An 18,566-nucleotide genomic window follows, 5' to 3' on the forward strand; every position below is an offset into this window, starting at 1 on the left:
TTTCAGTGGTATTTTTGTAGATGCTGGGAATATAGGAAGAAAAGATGGTTTTGCTGGGTGTTTAGAGCTGAGTTTTCAGAATCTCATCAGCTAGTATGTATATTGGTTAGAGGTAGTTCACCTAAATGCTCATGTAGCACCTGCATCCATTCAATGTGGTTTTGTTTAGAGCTACTGTTTTGGTACCTATGTAGAGAGTCGTTTCTGTGTCATGCTCTAGGTGTGGGGGAGAAAATGCTTGTTATTGAATAGAAGAATTCCCCTTTTGAGTGGCTGCACATTGGCCTGAATTGTAAACTGACTAATTGTAAACTTGGAAAATCTTGGGCTAGATTAGTGGCTATTTCTGTAAGGTGACTGGAGGCCTATGCTTTCTAATAGTTAAGATTTCTGTAGCGGTTGCCTTACCCTATGCCTCCAACATGCCTCCTATGCCTATGCTTTACTCCAACATTTTAAAATATTTTTAAGAAATCAGAATAGGAGGAGTGTTTAGCATTGTACTGTAGCTTGCTCCATGGTATATAGTTTTTAGAGGGAAAAAGGTCAGTGTATGAAATCCATGGCAGCTGGAGTTCAAAGAAGGTTGTAGAGCTGCTGTGGTAATAAAATTAAACGTTAAGACAAATAATGTCCAGACTCTCTTTGGGGAAGAGCAAGTTAAGGCTTTCTAAATAAATGTTACTGTTATTGAACCGTCTGCAAAACATTGAGTATTTGCAAAATTACAGTTATTTCAGCATACCACTTTTTTCATGACCAAAGATTTCCTTTTCCAAACATTGAGATAAGTGCTGGTAACTGAATGTTTTCAGCTGTGAAGTATATTCTGATTTTTTGGATGTCTGGTTCAGAACTCTTGTGTTAAAGCATTTGGTTTTGATTTGTCCTAATCTGATCCTCTCAATGAAATCATGAACTGCAATGACACTTCTCTTATAAATTGAACTATAAAATTTTGTTCTGTTTCCTTATGTAATTTCTTGTTTTCCCTATTGGAAGCCTGTATTTTACGGTTTTGTCCAACAACAACAACAACAAAAAGAAACCTATTATTCTTCAGGCTGTTTGTATTTCAGGTGGAGAACCCCCTAGTGGTTGAGGAATAGAAAACATACTGAAGTCTTTCTCTTGGGCAGGAAAACTTAATTTGATTTCAGCAAACATACTGAAATACTTGTTTGTTTGCTAGTGTGATGAATCCGTGCAACCTTGTAGCTGGTTTATATGCAATTAAAATACAAATACGTTATTCTCCAGAAAACTACACAATATCTGTAGAACGTAATGAAGAGAAACAAAGCTTCAATGTGGAATAATCTTTGTCCAGTTGCTATTACTTGTGTAACATAATCTAAGAAGTTGCTGAATTAAGAAAAAAAGAGCTATGTCATATGCTAAATTTTGGTATTATTTTTCTTCTGTTTGTTTTTTTAATTAAAAAAAATCGTCTTTGATGCAGAAAGGAAAAACAAACTCAGTATTTTTCAGGAACTGCTGAGAAAGCACAGAACCAAAGCACAAAGCTTAAAGAGTTTCCAGCTCAAGGCTTTTGGGGAAGCTGGCCACTCAGGTGTGAAGACCTGCATGAGACTGGCTGTTTACCCCAGACATTGAAGAATGTTGTTCCTGACCATCAAAAATAGTATATCATGGTCTTACTGAATAGTCCACCTCAAGAAAAGTTCTGAAGCATTTTGTACTTTTCTCAGTTTCTTCTTAAATGATCCTGCTGTTTTGGCTGTAGGGAGAATGAGAGGTTCTGCAAGTGGTGCAGATCTCTGTTTCTAGAAATACAGTAAATACTTCAGGCCTAAAGGCTAACCTAAGAGTACTTTATGTAACTTTATTACTCTGTTAATTAAAGTAAAAAAATCTAAAAGACCATCTTGTGTTAAAGGATCTGTGTAAAAGTGACATTTTCTTATGCATTTATTCAAGTCTAAAGTAAATTATACTAAATTACTTTTGTTGTGCAAGAAGGAATGAGCTATAGAAGTCTTAAGGAATTTACACTTTGAGTAAAATATGAGTTGAAAAAATATATCATGAAAGCAAAGGGGGTTGCATTGAAGTCAGGGAACAGTTTGGAAATGGTTTTGATTGTATAATTTTCATTTGTTTTTACCTTACACCTTTTGAAACACCTCAGATTCTGCTGTATGAATTAGAAAGGTTGGCAGTTATTTTTGTTGGGTGAATTAATACTATATATATAAAGTTTTAGATGTGTAGAGAATTTTTTTGTTTTCATAAATGCTCCAGTGAAAAGTCAGTATACTTCCGTGAAATGCCCAGAGACAGGTTCTGGCTTCATCACATTCCTGGCTTACCCACTTTCATTGGTTGACAATGATGTATAAGCCAGGAGAGCTGGAGTACTGCATACAGTTTAGAAGTTGAATAAAAAAGTGGCAGGAAGGTAGAAGTCGATTTAAGCTGGTTTTTTTACCTTGGACATCTTTACAGAAGAGGGGGGAGAGAAACCCCAACAACACAAAATTGAGTGTTTGATCCATTTAATCTTGCTAGCCTGGAGTGTGAAAGCAGTCTAGGTGTCTTCTTACACACACACACACATATATATATATATATATATATATATATATACACACACACATACATGTTATTAACAGCTCTGAATGCACTGGTATTTATTAGAGGCTTGTCTAGGCTCTCAAATTAAGGAAACTTGATTCAATATGGATAAGAGTTGTAAGTGAAGTATATTCTTTAGGTGTCCTTCCAGGTTTCTTCTGAATTTGGTTCTGGTTTTGTGTGACTGGAAGGGGAATGCAGGTGGATTCTGTTCCTCAGAATAGAACTTTCATTAGTTAAATACAACTCCAGAAAGGAAGAAAATGAAAGAAAAGTTATAATGTTTTTTGTGTATGCTTTTTTTAAATGTAACTTGGTACAAATTAAATTTGCTTTATCACTAACTAGCAGATAAAGCAGATTACTCTCCCTCATCTTTAAGGCGTATTTCATACCTGGGATAAGATCATGTAAATAAGCTGATGGAATCAGTCACTTTGGTAAAATTGAAATAAGAAAACCAAGAGGGAGGGGAAATCAGCACAGCTAATACTGCCATATCTTTCAGACCCCCAGATTTATTTTCCTTCTACAGATCACTGTTTTTCTCTGAGCTGCTTGTTCTGTTGTGGGTAGGGAGTGGGTTAGAGACCTTCTAAAACTTTGAAGGTATTCAGTTGGTGCCTGTTGCATACCTTTTGAGTGGGAGAAAATCTGTTTTGTAAGTCTTCCTGAAAACTCCCTGAAAACTGCCACCGCTTTACCTTCAGCAGCTTTATGTTTGATTTTTAGATAGATTGTTCTGAGGGAAACCAAACAAACAAAGTCATCTTGACTGTTTGAGATGTGTGGGTTTCAGATTGAGGTTGTTGGCAGCAGTGAATTGTAACAGTCAAAGTGAGATTATAAAAAATGAAGTTCCATTTTATGAAGTTGTTTGAAGAGCCCACCTGTCAATTCACAGTTTAGGTTCCTAAGTGGCCCTTACAAAAAGGGAATTTAAACTCTTAGCTTTAGTGTTTAAGCTTAGAGCCTTCTCACCCTACCCCGTTTTCTTTTCTTTTTTTTTTTTTTAACTCTTCGTTATTGCTGAAATGTTCATGGTGGTCAGGGGAGCTTCCTGAGGACTGGATGAGCACAGTTGTCACGCCTGTCTTGAAGTAGGGCAAGATTGAGACTGCAGAACTAAAGGAGAGTCCTTCCTGCCTCAGTCCTGGGGCAAGTGATAAGAAGATACTCTGGAAGCCAAAATACTAAGGTCAGGAACATGGCTGAGTAGTTGACATTTATCTGTGAAGAAGTGGTGCCTGACTAGCCTGGTAGCCTTTTGAACAAGATGAGTACTTTGGAAGATAAGGGAACAGCAGTGAATGTTGTTTATGGCCTCAGCAAGACTGTCTAAATAGGCTCCCGTAACATTCTCACTGACCAGCTGATAAGATAAGGCAGAAATGCTTGACCCCAAGGGTTGTGATCAGCAGAATGAATTCTAGTGACTGATGTGAGGGCCTCTCGCTCATGGTGTACTCTAGGGGTTGATACTGGTAGAGCCAGTATTGTTCAACATATTCATTAATAACTTAGATGGTGAAACACCATGTTTTGCAGATGATGCAAAAATAGGAGTGACTGATGGATCAAACGGTCTGTGTTGCCATTCAGGGGACCTCTGTAGGCTGGAGAAATGAGTCAAAAGGAATCTAATGAAGTTCCACAAAGAGAAGTGGAAAAGTCACTGGAGGAATAACCTCATTAATCAGCAGACACTGGGGCCAACAGGCTGAAAAGCAGCTTTGCAGAAAACAAGCTGGCTGTCATGGTATTGAACATGTGAGATGTTGAGTCTGCAACATGCCCTTGCCACACACAAATGAAGCAGCATCCTGGGCTATTGGACACAGTGCATTGCCATTAGGTTAAGGGTGTTCCTTTCTCTCTGCTCAGCTCAGGCAAGATCATACCTAGAGTGTTGGGTCCAGCTCCTCAGAACAAGAAAGACATGGACAGACTGTGGATAATCTAGAAGCAGACTAGGCAGATGATGAGGGAATTGAGGTATCTGTCATTACAAGGAGAAGACAAGAGAGCTGGGATTGTTTAACCTAGAGAAGAGAAGAGAAAACATGGGGGTAGTGCTGTCAATGGGCATAAATACCTAAATGGGAGGGTGTGATGAAGATGGAGCCAGACTGTTCTCACTGGTGCCTTCTGGCAGGACAGAACCTTATATGAAGTCATTGGTTCTTATCCTAAAGAGTCTGCTTACAGTTTCCATTTATTGACAGAACATCTCTTCAAATTAAATTTTTAGTTCAGCTTTTTCTCCCTTTTTGTAAACTATATTTTCATTTGAAGGCATTGCTAGAAGCTGATTTCCAACAGCCATCTCCATCTGACATTAAAAACAAGCAGAATGTAACTTCTGAGTAGGTTATTGTGTAAGTTCACTTTATTACTGTGACAAACACCTCCCTTATTCTCTTTGTCTGTGCATGTGTGTGTGTGTTTGGTTTTTTTGTTTGGTTGTTTTCCTGGGGTGCGTGTTATTTTTTGTTGGTGTGTTTTTTTGTGGGGTGTTTTTGGTTTTGTTTTTAACCATAGGATAATTTGGCAGAAACCAAAACTAGATTTATCTTGTGACTGAACTAATCCTGGTTTCCTGCTGTTCTAAAGTAGACTCTTGGCAAGGAAGAGCTTTGTCATAAAGCAAATGCGACCACATCTTTTTCTTGCGAACAGGGAAAGTGAAGAGGGTATAGTAGAACCTTAAGGCAATAGTGGCACATTGACTAAAAATGGCTCTTCCACAGCTAATGATCCTGCTCCTTCACAAAGCATCTTGAACTGTGAAAACTTCCTTGAATCCTTGGGCTGCACAGGCAGTTAACCAAAATGTTTCAGGGCTCTTCTTATGGCCTGAGGCCAACGGGCTTGGCAGTTGTCCATACCACTAAGTGCTTTTGCTCCTTATAGAGTAGCTACAATCCAGTTTGCATATTTAATGTAGTTTGACCTGTTCTGACTCATGAACCAGTGTCTGGTTGGTCTGGGCTAAAACCAAGTGATGCAAGAGGTGTGTAGCTGTTCCACAGTTTGATGCTAGGGAGTGAATGTTGTATCGCCTGCTTTATCACCATTCTGTGGAGTATAAAATGAATCGCCATTGCCATTCTGCGGTCTGGTGATGATACCGGGAGCTATTTGACTAATGTCTATGTATGTATCCATGCATATAAGCATTATACTCTGTTGCTTTGTCATTGCATGAGTAACAGTTTAAAATTACTAACACCGAGCTTTATTTTCCTTACTGAAGTTCTTGATGGAAGATTTTTGTTTGTTAAAATGAAGTAGATTCCTGCTCCTGGACCCGCTTAACTTTAACAGTAAATCCTAAACTCTTTGAATAAGGTTCTGTTAAACAAAATCAGAGTGTTCTGTAAAGTTTTATAGCTTTGTATGTAAATTTGTTTGGTGTTTTTTTTGTTTTGTTTACCTGTAGTGGGTAGCAGTATTAATTATTGACTTGTAAGTGGTAGATAAATATTTGATTACTTAGAAATCAAAAATCAGGTTGTCTTGGAGAAGATTTGAATGTTTAGTCATATTCAGTTAGTAGCTGTGTGGAAGCTCGTAAATTTACTTAACTCCACTATGGAAACTCTCTCAGTTCTCCTGAATTTCTCACTCTAGGTATAAAGTTTGAGCATTGACAGTTAAAAGATGTATTGCAACTTTATGCTCTGTCTTGCATTTTGGTACTTTTTTTGACAGTCTGTGTCATAGGCTACCTTTGTATATATTTTTCCCTTAACTAGGGCAAAATGAGAGAATTACTATAGTGACCTGTTCATGTGGGAAATGGTCCAGTGTTGAAACAAGCTTTCCATCCTGGAGATGTATTTTAGCTTATGAACCCTTTATAAATGCTGTCTCTTCTTTTTTCTTCCCTCATTTGGTAGTGGATACCCTATTTTCAAGAAAACTAAATGGAAAATACAGACTTGAACGCCTCGTTCCAACTGCAGTCTATCAACATATGAAGATGCACAAACGAATTTTAGGCCACTTATCTTCTGTATACTGTGTAACTTTTGATCGGACTGGCAGGCGAATATTTACTGTAAGTACAAAATCTTTACTTATGCAGATTAATTTTTTTTAAGTACAGATAGCATTACATGATTGTTTCCAAAACTTAAATATATTGATATTGTATATCAAGAGCAGATATATGCTTTACTACTATTGCTATCATATATACTTTTTAATAACCATACTGGTTTGCATGTTAAAACAGTTTTGTCACACATCTTAAGGCTAGATGATTTCTGACTGAACTACGCAGATCAGCAAACTCATTTTTTTCAGTAGAAAGGAATTATGCTGTGTAGATTCTTTCTTTCCTTTAGGAAAACATAAGCAAAAGGATGGACCACCACTGCAGAATTTGATAGGAAGTTAGAAAGGACAACCAATATGTAATTAAAGGTTGTTTTGACTTTTCCCTGTAACTTTTCTTACATTTAATAGCATGAATATTAAGTTTAACAGTTTGGTCATGCACTTAGGTTTGATACAGCGTGTTGAAGGAAACTAGAAAGCTAAAAATTCATGTGGTGTGTTCTGACAAATGTTGGTTCATAAGGAGTTGTCTCAATGAGATCCAGGAACTTCTTTACTTTGTACCAGTGTCTTAATAGTTTTAACTATTTTACTTTTTGACAACAGCAAAAAGCAATATTGGAAGGATGTCTAAAATCAGTACTGAAATTGTGAAATTACAAGTTTTCCAAGGAGTGGGAATTATAAAAACAGATATGTGTCAGTGGAAGTTGGATATCTTGGTAAGCAGTTAATTTAGTAGAACCAAAGATCTCATGCACACGCACACCTCGTGCCAGTCTGGGACACTTTGGCTGCCTTTATTACCTTCCCACAAATCCTGGATGTAATTGATACCTTTGTGCATCCAGGAGTTTGACTGTCCTTTCTAACCTCATGGCAGATAACACCAGCAATGCAGGTGGAGGTGTAGTTCAGTTCTGCTTTGTGTACTGCACTCTTAACCTCTCAAATTCTGTCAAGGCAGTCGTTAATATAATTGGCCCTTTTGCCCACACACATTTTGCTTTGTTTCGTGCAGGGATGTGGGGTTGCAGAAATGGGACGCTTGCAGTGTTTTGAACGGATCTGTTTGCTTTTTACCTCAGGCATCGCAGAGACTTGTTTCATGTTTCTTCAGCTTTCATTGCCAAGCTCAACAGTCATAGGCATTAAATTCTTATGTTCTGTAGTTTGTGTGGTTAAGCTATCAGGAAAAGGGCTCTGTGTTGTAGCTTTATTTTATATGTGACATGGCAGAATGGATTAGAGATTTCACGTGTGGAAGTTGGCTGTGCTTACCCTGTTCACCTTTAATATAAGAAGCACAAACAATTTTTTATTTAAGTGCGTAAAACTCCTTATTAAGGTCTTCAATTCTTCATTTTTCTAAAAATTACCTAAATCTTCTTCCATAGATGTACTGTACTTCCTCTGGTGTGCATCTGCAGTGATCATTCTTTGTTGCACATTCCCTTGTTTTCTGCAGTCTTATTTAAAAGTGATTAAGAAGGGAGAATTCTCTTGACTGTAAGAACAGTTTGTTTCCAAAAGAAAAGTAGAGGAACCTGAAATAAAATGGGGGGAGCAGTATTGCTTCTGCTGTAATCCCATATCATTGCTGTCAGTCCTTTGCTGACAGATATACTGGTGTACTGGTATGATTGCTTGAAAAAAAAAATCCCAGTTTAGATCATGATTACTTACATCTAGTGCTTAAATAAAGTGTCCATAGAAATCAGTGGTGGCTGGTGAATATTCATTTTGGAGAGCCTCAGAACTTCTTACGTTTGCATTCTGAGGTAGATCCAGGTTTTTTTGTGTAGATGTTTAAGTGGTTGTTAGCAAACAGAAAACCAATGGGTTGGATTCCGTTTTCCATTAAAATCCAGGTTGCTGTAGCTGGTGTGATGTAGTCAGTGGATAAACAGTCATGAGCTGTCTTCTTGTAATTGCATCTGTGTAATGAAATGGTGCCAGTTCTTTTCAGTCTAGACCACTACTGTTACTGAAGTCTCTAGTGCAATAAGGAGGAATAGGAATTGATAATAAAAAGTACGCCAAACTTCATTCCAGACACGTCTGTTGCCGGCATGTAGATTTGCGTGCATCAACAGGGAATCGTTCTCGCTCTGCTTTTTCACTCTAAACCCGTAGCATTCAGTGTGGCATGCGCTAGAGGAGAGGTTGGTTTAGATTTATAATTGGTTCTAGAAGATGCATCATAACCATTTCCTTTTCCTCCTGGCCTCTGAGGATTGAAAGCCTCTAAAATTCAAGTTCTTTTTATGTTCTGCTTCAAATTAAAAGGAAAATGAAGTGATCTCAGCACACTTTTGAGTCATATTCTTCTGGGAGATGTTTGCTAGGAAGATGATGCTCTTAGTTTGCCTAAAGGCAATGAAAACAGGGCATTATGCAGTTCTGCTAGCTAGTAGGTCTGTATTGGGTTTTTATGTCAGGGAGAGAAGGTAAGGGTACAAGGGTGGCATGAGAAGTTGCTATAAGCCTCTTCTGTATCTGATGGAGCCAATGCCAGCTGGTTCCAGGACTGACCTGCTGCTGGTCAAGGCTGAGCCCAACAGTGATGGCAGTAGTGCCTCTGGGGTAACATATTGTGTAAAGGGGATGGCAAACCTGGTCAACAGCAGTTGGAAGAGAGGAATGAGAATATGTAAGAGAATCAGCTCTGCAGACCCCAGAGTCACTGCAGAAGGAAGGGAGGAGGTGCTGCAAGCGCCAGAGCAGAGATTCCCCTGCAGCCCATGGTGCAGACCATGGTGAGGCAGGCTGTCCTCTGCAGCCTATGGAGGTTCATGGTGAAGCAGGTATCCATCTGCAGCTCATGGAGGACCCCACACCAGGGCAGGGAGATGCCCAAAGGAAGCCGTGACCCTGTGGGAAGCCCACACTGGAGCAGACTACAGGCAGGACCTTTGTCAGTGTGGAGAGAGGAGCTCACGCTGGAGTAGGTTTGCTGGCAGGCCTGTGATCTCATGGGGGACCCATGCTGGATGAGTTAATGAAGAACTGCTGCCTGTGGGAAGCACTCACATTGGAGAAGTTTGTGGAGGACTGTCTCCCATGGGCACCCCCATGCTGTTCTTCCTCCTGAGAAGGAAGTAGTAGCAGAGACGACATGTGGTGAACTGACCACAACCCCAGTTCCCCATGCCCCTGTGCTGCTGGGGGGAAGGTAGAGAAAATCAGGAGTGAAGTCAAGCCCAGAAAGAAGGGAAGGGTTGTGGGGGAAGTGTTCTTACGATTTGGTGAACGATCTCTCCCTGTCGTTACCTTGACCCATGAGCCTTTTGTTATGTTTTCTCTCCCCTGTCCAGGTGACGAAGGGGATGATAGAGTGACTTTGGTGGGCACCTGGTGTCCAACCAGGGTCAGCCCACCACAAACTCATGCAATGGTTGTTTCTGTTTATATTCATGTATGGTTTTCACAAGGTGTTTCTGAAGATCAACCTTTTACACATTAGTTTTTCAATTTTTTTCTTTTTTTTCTTTTGTTTTTTTGAATATACAAAAATATTTGTAATACACAAACTGTGGCAATTTAGTTTTTTTAAAATTAACTATAATTAAAGCATCTTTACTTGAAAAGACCCAGCTAAAAGACCTATCAGCCATCAGTGAAGAAAACCTAATTATTTGTGAGACTTTGTGTTCTGCCTGTCTTGAAAAGCATGACTTGCAGAACCCACACAGGGTAATAGAAACAAGCATTGTCTTTTCTGGTTCCCGAACTGCTTACCTTTCTGACTGCAAAGGGCGGCTATCTCCATTTTCCCTACCTTTATCATCCTGTCTCCTCTGAGGTTACTCTTTCTAAGGAATAATAAACAGCATTGTGTAATAGCCTGTGTAAGATTTCCAACCCAAGATTAATTTGGATGTTTCTTGGCAGTTTTATTTCAGCCCACAAGTGTGTGTAGTAGTAGGAAAGTGAACCAGTTTTACTCCATACCTTAGCAATGCTGTCATTAGTTCTCTTGGTGCTGAACTTGTTCTAGGATTCACTTTTGACAAATGCTTTTTAATAGGCACATAATTCATAGCAGTTGCAGATATGACCTTGGAAACCTGAGCTGTGGTGTAAGCCAGTGCCTTTGCTAGTAGAGCTGCAGCAGTATTTTAAGAGTTGTGAATTGTCCCATTCAATTCAGATAGAGTTCAAATAAATTTATGGGATTATAATATTGTTATCTTGCCGAGATGCTACAGAATTTACAGCTTTATTTTGAAGTCTTGTTTTTTCTTCTTCCCTTTTTTTTCCCCTTTTCTTTTTTCTTGTTAAGACTTGCTAACAGTCATTTTATTTTCCTCTGCAGTGGAGACATACACACATTCCTCTGTAGCTATACTATAGTCAGCTGGTAGGGAACAGGCTCGTTTTATGCTGATGTTCTTTCCTTGGTTTGTTGTTATTAAATAGACCTCTGAGGACCCTCCAGGTGACATTGTGTCCCAGAACTAGCATTTCTTTTCTTGCTGACCCTTTTACATATTCAGGTTGTCTATGTGCAGGTTGTTGCCCATCGGTTATGCTCTGCAGGCAGCATTTTAGGGCTCTCATAATGCGGGGTTTTGATTATTGGTTGACTTCTCTCTCTTTTATTTCTTTTTTTCCTGTGCTTTGAACAATCTGTTCATCTGGTAAAATGTCTGCAGGCTGTAATCTTGCTCTAAAGTCAGCAGCTTATTCATGATATTGATCTGTACAACGTGAGAATTGCAGAAGCGTGTTTGATGTAATATGTATAGTTCTGTTGATGGAGTAGTTTTTAATTAATTTGTGCAGCCCCAAGAAAAACAGGACCAGTGGTTTGAGGTTTCTGGACTATGATGCAATTAATGTTAATGGCTTGGTTCTGTTCTCATGCATGTACTGCTTTGAGAAAGAGATAAATCCACATGTGAATTATTTTCACCTTCTATAGTGTTTTGGAAGCTTGGGGTTCTGCATTCCCTTCTGCTTTCAGGTCTCTCTTCTGAGCAGTGAAGCTGTTGTCAGCATCAGTTTTACACATGCACATGTGCATGCACACCGTTGTTGTCTTCTCTGCTTCTTGGGGTGTTTTGGTGGTGACTGTAGTTTTGAGAAGAATACACAAGCTTTTTCATGTTGTTAAGTCTAGTAACATCATGATAACAGTAGAACAGAATGAGCTGATACTATTATTCAGATAATCATGAAGAGTTTTAAACTTTCTGAAGCTTTAGATACAGAAATGCAAATTGGAATCTAGAATATAGGAAGAGTTGCAGAAACTTTGTAAGCATGGGTAAAAAAATCCAAATCTGACAGCTTTATAGAGTGCTCTTATGTTTGTTTTTAAAGAAGCAAAGGGATTAAAACTGAAACTGCTTAGAGCTTTATAAATAGAGTTTAGAGATAAAGGGCCCCATTTTTCCTCTAAACTGCTTATAAAGCTCTAAACAGCAAGTTTGCTAGTTCCGTTGTAAACCTGTGTTAACTTGTTCATTAGAATTGATGTGGCAGTGTGCATTATTGAGCTTGTTTACCAACCTTTTTCCTTCTCTTTAGCTTCTTAGCAACTTACAAGTGAATAAATCAAGCTATAAGTGAAATTAGCCTGTGTATATATTGTTGTCAAAAAAATTCTATGGTTGAGCTAATCAGTTATGTTTGGTTTTGTTGGTTTTTTTTTAAACAAATAACATTGTATGTCTCTTTCAAGATATTCTATAGGAGTAAGGTTAACAACTACATTTAAATGCAGTTCAACAACTGGTAATTCAAAATGTCATTGAATCTTCCTTTTTTCTTGTAGAAGTTAAGTACAAGTGAGCATCTTTTTGGGATGGTCCTAAGTTCTACCTATTAAGACCTGTTTCTGAAGGGAAGTAGCAATAAAGGTAGAATAAAGTGCACAGTAGGTTCATTTATTGAACCTTAGTTCAGCGAGTCTGAATCAAAACAAGGGCAGTGATTTAGAAGGAAATGTTTTTTTTTCAAGGGCTTAAGATTTTGAGAGAGAAAGAGAACAAGCTAGAGTACTGAGCACTTGGTTTTCATACTTGTGCAGTCTGACATGGTGGGGGCAAAGAGCAAAGACTGCAAGCACTTGTGACAGTTTGCAAGGACACAGTTTGAACAAGTTCTGATACCTTGGGAGGACTTTTGAGGTTCACGCCAAGTAAATTGGGTGTCGTGGTTTAAACCCAGTCAGGTAACTCGTTCACTCACTCCCCCCCCTTCTTTCCCTCCCCCTACTCCTGGAGGGATGGAGAGGAGAATCAAAAAGAATGCAACTCCCACGGGTTGAGATAAGAACAGTTTAGTAACTAAGGTATAACAGAGATCACTACTGCTACCACCAATAATAACAATGATAAAGGAAATAACAAGGGAAGAGAATACAACACCTCACCACCCGCTGACCGATAACTCGCCCCCCCCAGCCCGACCAAGCACTGACCCATACCTCCTCCAACCCCCCAGTCTGCCAGCCCTTCCAGGTAACTCCCAGTTACCTCCTGGGCATGACGTGCTGTGGTATGGAATACATCTTTGGCTAGCTTGGGTCTAGATACTTGCCCATACTGTCCCACACACCCTGCCACTCATGACTGTCCAGTCTTGGGGAAAATCTCCTGGTCCCCCTGTATTGTCGTCTAACCCCAGACAAGGCCCAAAACCGACTCTGCTTAACTTCTGAGATCAGACAAAGTGGTGGTGGGTAGAACACAGTCTGTGTGTGTGCCAACATGCTGATCCCCATCACAATGAGCAGGCAGGTCCCAAGGATACCCAAAGGCCATTCAAAACCTTCAGAACTCTCAGTTGATGCTGCTGTACTTGTCACTGGGGCTGGAGTAGCTGCTGTGCTCGCCGGCTCTCCCACCACCAGCTTCTCTTTTCCTGAGTCCAGCTCTTCCTCCTCTGCCTTGCTGGGAAATGCTGCGTGGTCTCCTGCGTCCTCCTGGGGCTTGGCGGGCGGCTGCCGGGGAATGCTCTCGGCCGTCGTGCGGCTCGGCTCCTCCGCCGCCTTCTCCCTCTGCTCGGCAGCCGCTTCCTTCCGCTCCTCGACCGCCCCGACCTCCTCCACCGGCAGCCGTCCCCTCACGGCTTCCCGGCCCGCTCCCGCCGCCGCTTGGTCCCTGGGGCTGCTCTCTCGGGTCACTTCAGCAGCCGCCGGCTCCTGGGGCCGCTCCCCCTCGGCTCCCCGCGGCCTCACGAAGACGGAGGCGAGGGCGAGGGCCAGGACGGTGAAGAGCAGCCGGACGGCCAGGTACAAGTCCATGGCCACGTCTGTCCCGCCCTGCTGCTGGAGCCCGCCCGTATTACAAGTCATTGCCATAAAGCACAGTCAGACAAGAACCTTAGCCCAAGCCCCACACTTGATAAACACTATCACAGCAAATACCGGCTCTAAGTAAGGTACTACATTCTGAAGCTGTGAGATCAACAAGAACAACTCTGAGAGCCAATAAATCAGCATTGTGACGAGTGACTATTAATCCAGTCAGATCTGTCGTTATCTCAACCCCTTGAGCTCCATGTTAGCCACCAAAAAGAACTGTTGTGGTTTAAACCCAGTCAGGTAACTTGTTCACTCTCTCCCCCTCACCTTCTTTTCCTCCCCCTGCTCTCAGAGGGATGGAGAGGAGAATCGAAAAGAATGCAACTCCCATGAGTTGAGATAAGAACAGTTTAGTAACTAAGGTATAACACAAATCACTACTGCTACCACCAGTAATAACAATGATAAGGAAAATAACAAGGGAAGAGTATACATCACCTCACCACCAGCCAACCGATAACTCACCCCCTCCAGCCCCACCGAACACCGACCCGTAGCTTCTCCACCCCCGCAGTCTCCCAGCCCTTCCGCCTAACTCCCACTTACCTCCTGGGCATGATGTGCTGTGGTATGGAATACCTCTTTGGTCAGCTTGGGTCAGGTGTCCTGTCTCTGCTTCCTCCTGGCTTCCCCTCTTCCCTAGCAGAGCATGAGGTTCACAAAGTCCTTGGCCAAACCAAAACATCATTGTTATCAGCTCTGTTCCCAAGCCAGAAGTCAAAACACTGCACTGCACCAGCTACCAAGAAGGAGAAAAATGACTGCTACTGCTGAACCCAGGACATTGGGTTAATATATATATACTTGGGTTGCTGAGTTGTGATTAATGAGTACGAGTCCTAGCTTAGAAAAAATAAAGAGAAAACCACAGAATTTGTATTGTACTTGCTTCTAGGCTTCTCTGATCCTTTTATTTATTTACTTATTTTTTAATGATAATGCCTAAGGATAATAGAAAAATTGAAGATTAATGCTCAGAAAACAGTTGTGGCACTGTCCAAAATGGTGCTTGTTTAGTAGGGTGCTCTAGCATGCTTGAGGTTTAGGACTTTTAGTGTAAAACAGAGGTTCACTGGTTATTGTGCAGTTTTGCCTATAGATTACTTACTTTCTTTTTCCTTGGATCGTGTAACTGCATTAACAGAGACGGGTCCAGGAGAGCTGAGGGAACTAGCCAGTGACACTGTGAGGCCATTCTTGATAGTCTTGAAAGGCCATGATGATAACAGATTCGTGAGGAATGGAAGAGAGCAACTGTCGCTCTTGCCTTCAGGAAGGGCAAGAAGGTTATTCTAGGAAACTATAAATCTTCATGTCAATCACCTAAGAAGCTGATGGAGCAAATCCTCCTGAAAGCCGTTACCAAACAAAACAAGAAGATGATCAGCATAGATCTATGAAGAGGAAATTATTCCTGTCCAACTTGATAGCCTTACACGATTAAATGACTTAAGTTGGATGTGGGGTAGTAGTGGATGGCTGGTTTTTCCTGACTGTAGCAAAGCTGTCAGCACTGTCTCCCATAGCATCATTACTGACAAACTGATAAAGTACAGGCTAAGGGAGTACAGTGAGATTGAAAATAGCGTGAAGTGCCAGGTTTGAAGGGTTGTGGTTAGCAGTATAAAGTCCAGTTGGAGGCCAGTCACTAGGGGTGTACCACAGGGTTTGGTATTGTGGCCAGTATGTTTTAACATGTTCTTTAAGGACCTGGGTGATGGGACAGAGGGTATCCTCAGTAAGTGTGCAGAAGGTAACAGAATAGAAATGGTTGATACATGGTCCTGTGTGACCTGCTTTAGCTGACCATACTTGAGCAGGGGGTTGGGCTAGATGATCTCCAGAGGTCCCTTTCCACCTCAGTGGTTCTGTCTGTCAGTGTTCAAATCTGCAGAGTCTGGTTATTTTCCCTGGGCTGGCGCTGCAGCAGTCTAGCAGTTAAATAAGGCAAATGTTTACCACAATTTCAGTGTGGAAGTTTTATGCATAAGTAGAAATAGTGTGGGCTATACCTTTAAACTACCTTTATTTCACATGTCTGGAGCCCCCCTGCAAGATATTCTGTGGGGTTAAAATGTCACCAATGCTCCGAAGTAGCCTTTTTGCCAATGCTGAAGACCAGTAGAGAGTAACCTGTATTTATGAACTGCAGAAAAAAGTGTGTTCTCAATGTACCTGAATACAATCAACTTGCTTTCAACTGTTTCACAAACTGGGGCTATAGCTGTATCTTCTTGTGCTGAGGGATGTGTGTCTTGTCTGAATTGGTATAAGTAAGGAAGAGAGAAACTGCTGTGGATAATTGCTTGTGAGCCAGAAACAACTTCTTGTTCACTGAACAGAATGTAAGCCTGAGGAAGTTGCCTGGTTTGCAGGGTGTTGCTACAAATGAGAATTGGGTATATAATTGTTAAGTAACTGCATGTATGCTGTTCTTCTTCTCCCAAATAGTAGTTTTGAATCTGAACTAAGGAGCAAAATGTAGCTGTTTTTTCAGGTAGAGAACTGACTCTTTTAAAATATAGTAATAATAAAAAGTTAAATAAGGGGAAATAAATTGCCTATTCATCAGCATTAATGTAAACAGGCTAGTCAGTATTTATTTAGAAAAGGGAAGAAAAAGCTTTCTAAATCCTTTTCTGCATTCCAGTAGCTTCAGGATGTACCTGGGTTCCTTCCTGAAAGCATTGCCTTGGAGTGTTTGCCTCTACTCCACATGTAGTAGCTGCATTGGTGAGAGCCTGCCAAGCTGGGTATTGGTGTTCTGGGACTGGGCTGCCCAGAACAGTAGCAAAAGTGGGCTGTGGCAGTGTGGAATTTCCGTAGCTGCATAAATGTAGTCTAAGAATGTACTAAATAAGGAAAATATCTATAATTTACCTGTTTGTAAAAGCTGTAATGTTGAAAATAGCCTCTAAATATGAGACTTTTGGTTGTTAGGTGCTTGTATTTACTGAATGCTTGCCAGTCTTTTAAAAATGTGGCTGTTGTACTTTGGATACCTTTTTTTATAAAAGGTGGATGATAGTATTGCCTTGCCTTCTGATGTCTGTAAGGAATAAATCCTAGAGGATTTCTGTACACAGATAAAAGAGGAAAACCCAGGTGAAATACTACGATGGTGTCACATTGTAGCTTGCTGTGGCACGTGTCCGTGTCCAGTAGCAGATCAGTGATGCACGTGTTAAAACCCAACTCCAGGCTTTATATTGCTTCTGAACCTAAGCAAATGAGTGAAATGTTTACAGCAATTCTCCTGTCAGTGTCTCTTTGCAGTGTTCAAATGCCATTGTGTCGAGTGAGCTGCGAAAACGCTTTCAGATGCAATAAAAAATGAAAGGCTAAGTTCTGAAATTCTTACTAGGGTTGTGACTTTGCTGTATGCAGCCAAGCAGATGTTACAATGATGTGGGAAGATCAGCAATATAGGAGTTAAATATGAATAGGTAGTGTTTGTTGACAAAAATTGGTCATTTTGATGTTCATTAATGTGAAAGACAACGCAGATTTATGGTATTTCAGCTTAATAATGGCATAGCTGTTAAAACAGGCTCTTTACCTCACTGTTACTTGGTAAGCATACTACTAATGCTGGTAGGGCATGAAAATAAAGCTACAAAGGTAAGGCACATAAGTGGGTATAATGCTAACAAGCAAACACTGCACCTATTCGCAATTCATTTTCACATTTAATGTAAATTTTCATTTCAGTGTATTGCCACAATTTGGCAATTTGGGCTGGAGTTTTGCAAAAAGTGTCTTGCTGAAGAGCGTAAATCCAACTTGCTGCAGGATTTATGATTTATAAATGCTTTATGCTTTGTATATACTATTGAAAATGTAATCTCATGTTCTGTTTTGAATGCAGTGTGGAAAACTGTTGAAAGCTGGGGGGATGGGAATGTTTATCTGTGTGTGCTACTAGTTCTGTTTTTTTGGTTAATTGTGTTAGTTAACTGTAACATCAAAATCACTAATGGTGTGGTTAAAATGATTTCTGCCTTACTTCTAGGGATCAGATGATTGCCTTGTAAAAATCTGGGCAACAGATGATGGAAGATTATTGGCTACCTTAAGAGGGCATGCAGCTGAAATATCTGATATGGCAGTGAACTATGAAAACACCATGATAGCTGCTGGAAGCTGTGATAAAATGATCAGAGTTTGGTGCCTTCGAACTTGTGCACCCTTAGCAGTTCTGCAGGGCCACAGTGCATCGATAACATCATTGCAGGTAGGTTTTTGCTTTGCAAATTCACCTGAGCAAGAAAATTAATCATTTGACTGCAAAAGGAACCACCCAATGTTCTTTGTAATAAAAATGCATGCCTGGCAACAAAGCCATGAAGTCAGAAGGAATTTTCATGTTATACATTGTGAAATAACACGTGTCTATTGTCAAAATGCCTGACCCTTGAAAAATGCCAAGCATAATTCTTGTTCAAAAAAAGTTGAATGGCGCATGTGGGCAGTTCTGTTTTGAAGTATAGCTCCTTTGTAGGCTGTGATTCATAGTACAGGTACATTGAGTAAGAGCTGCAGTCATTGCTGAATACTTTGGTTTGTTTCTGTTTAGAGTTTCGTGCTG

At 40.5% G+C, this 18,566-nt stretch overlaps 1 protein-coding gene across 3 annotated transcripts in view; it reads left to right on the forward strand.

Moving 5' to 3' along the window:
* The window catches only part of PHIP (pleckstrin homology domain interacting protein), a 110,314-nt gene that overhangs the window by 13,275 nt on the left and 78,473 nt on the right, over window positions 1-18,566 (forward strand). For all 3 annotated transcript variants that reach the window (XM_061460431.1, XM_061460429.1, XM_061460430.1), the window contains exons 7-8: window positions 6,501-6,661; window positions 17,991-18,212. In XM_061460431.1, the coding sequence (XP_061316415.1) occupies window positions 6,501-6,661; window positions 17,991-18,212 (383 nt within the window). The remainder of the gene's footprint in view (window positions 1-6,500; window positions 6,662-17,990; window positions 18,213-18,566) is intronic.

Source organism: Pezoporus flaviventris, unplaced genomic scaffold, assembly GCF_033815535.1.
Source record: "Pezoporus flaviventris isolate CSIRO_AGI_PZ_B2104156 unplaced genomic scaffold, CSIRO_AGI_Pfla_v1 ptg000031l, whole genome shotgun sequence".
Taxonomy (NCBI): Eukaryota; Metazoa; Chordata; class Aves; order Psittaciformes; family Psittacidae; genus Pezoporus; species Pezoporus flaviventris.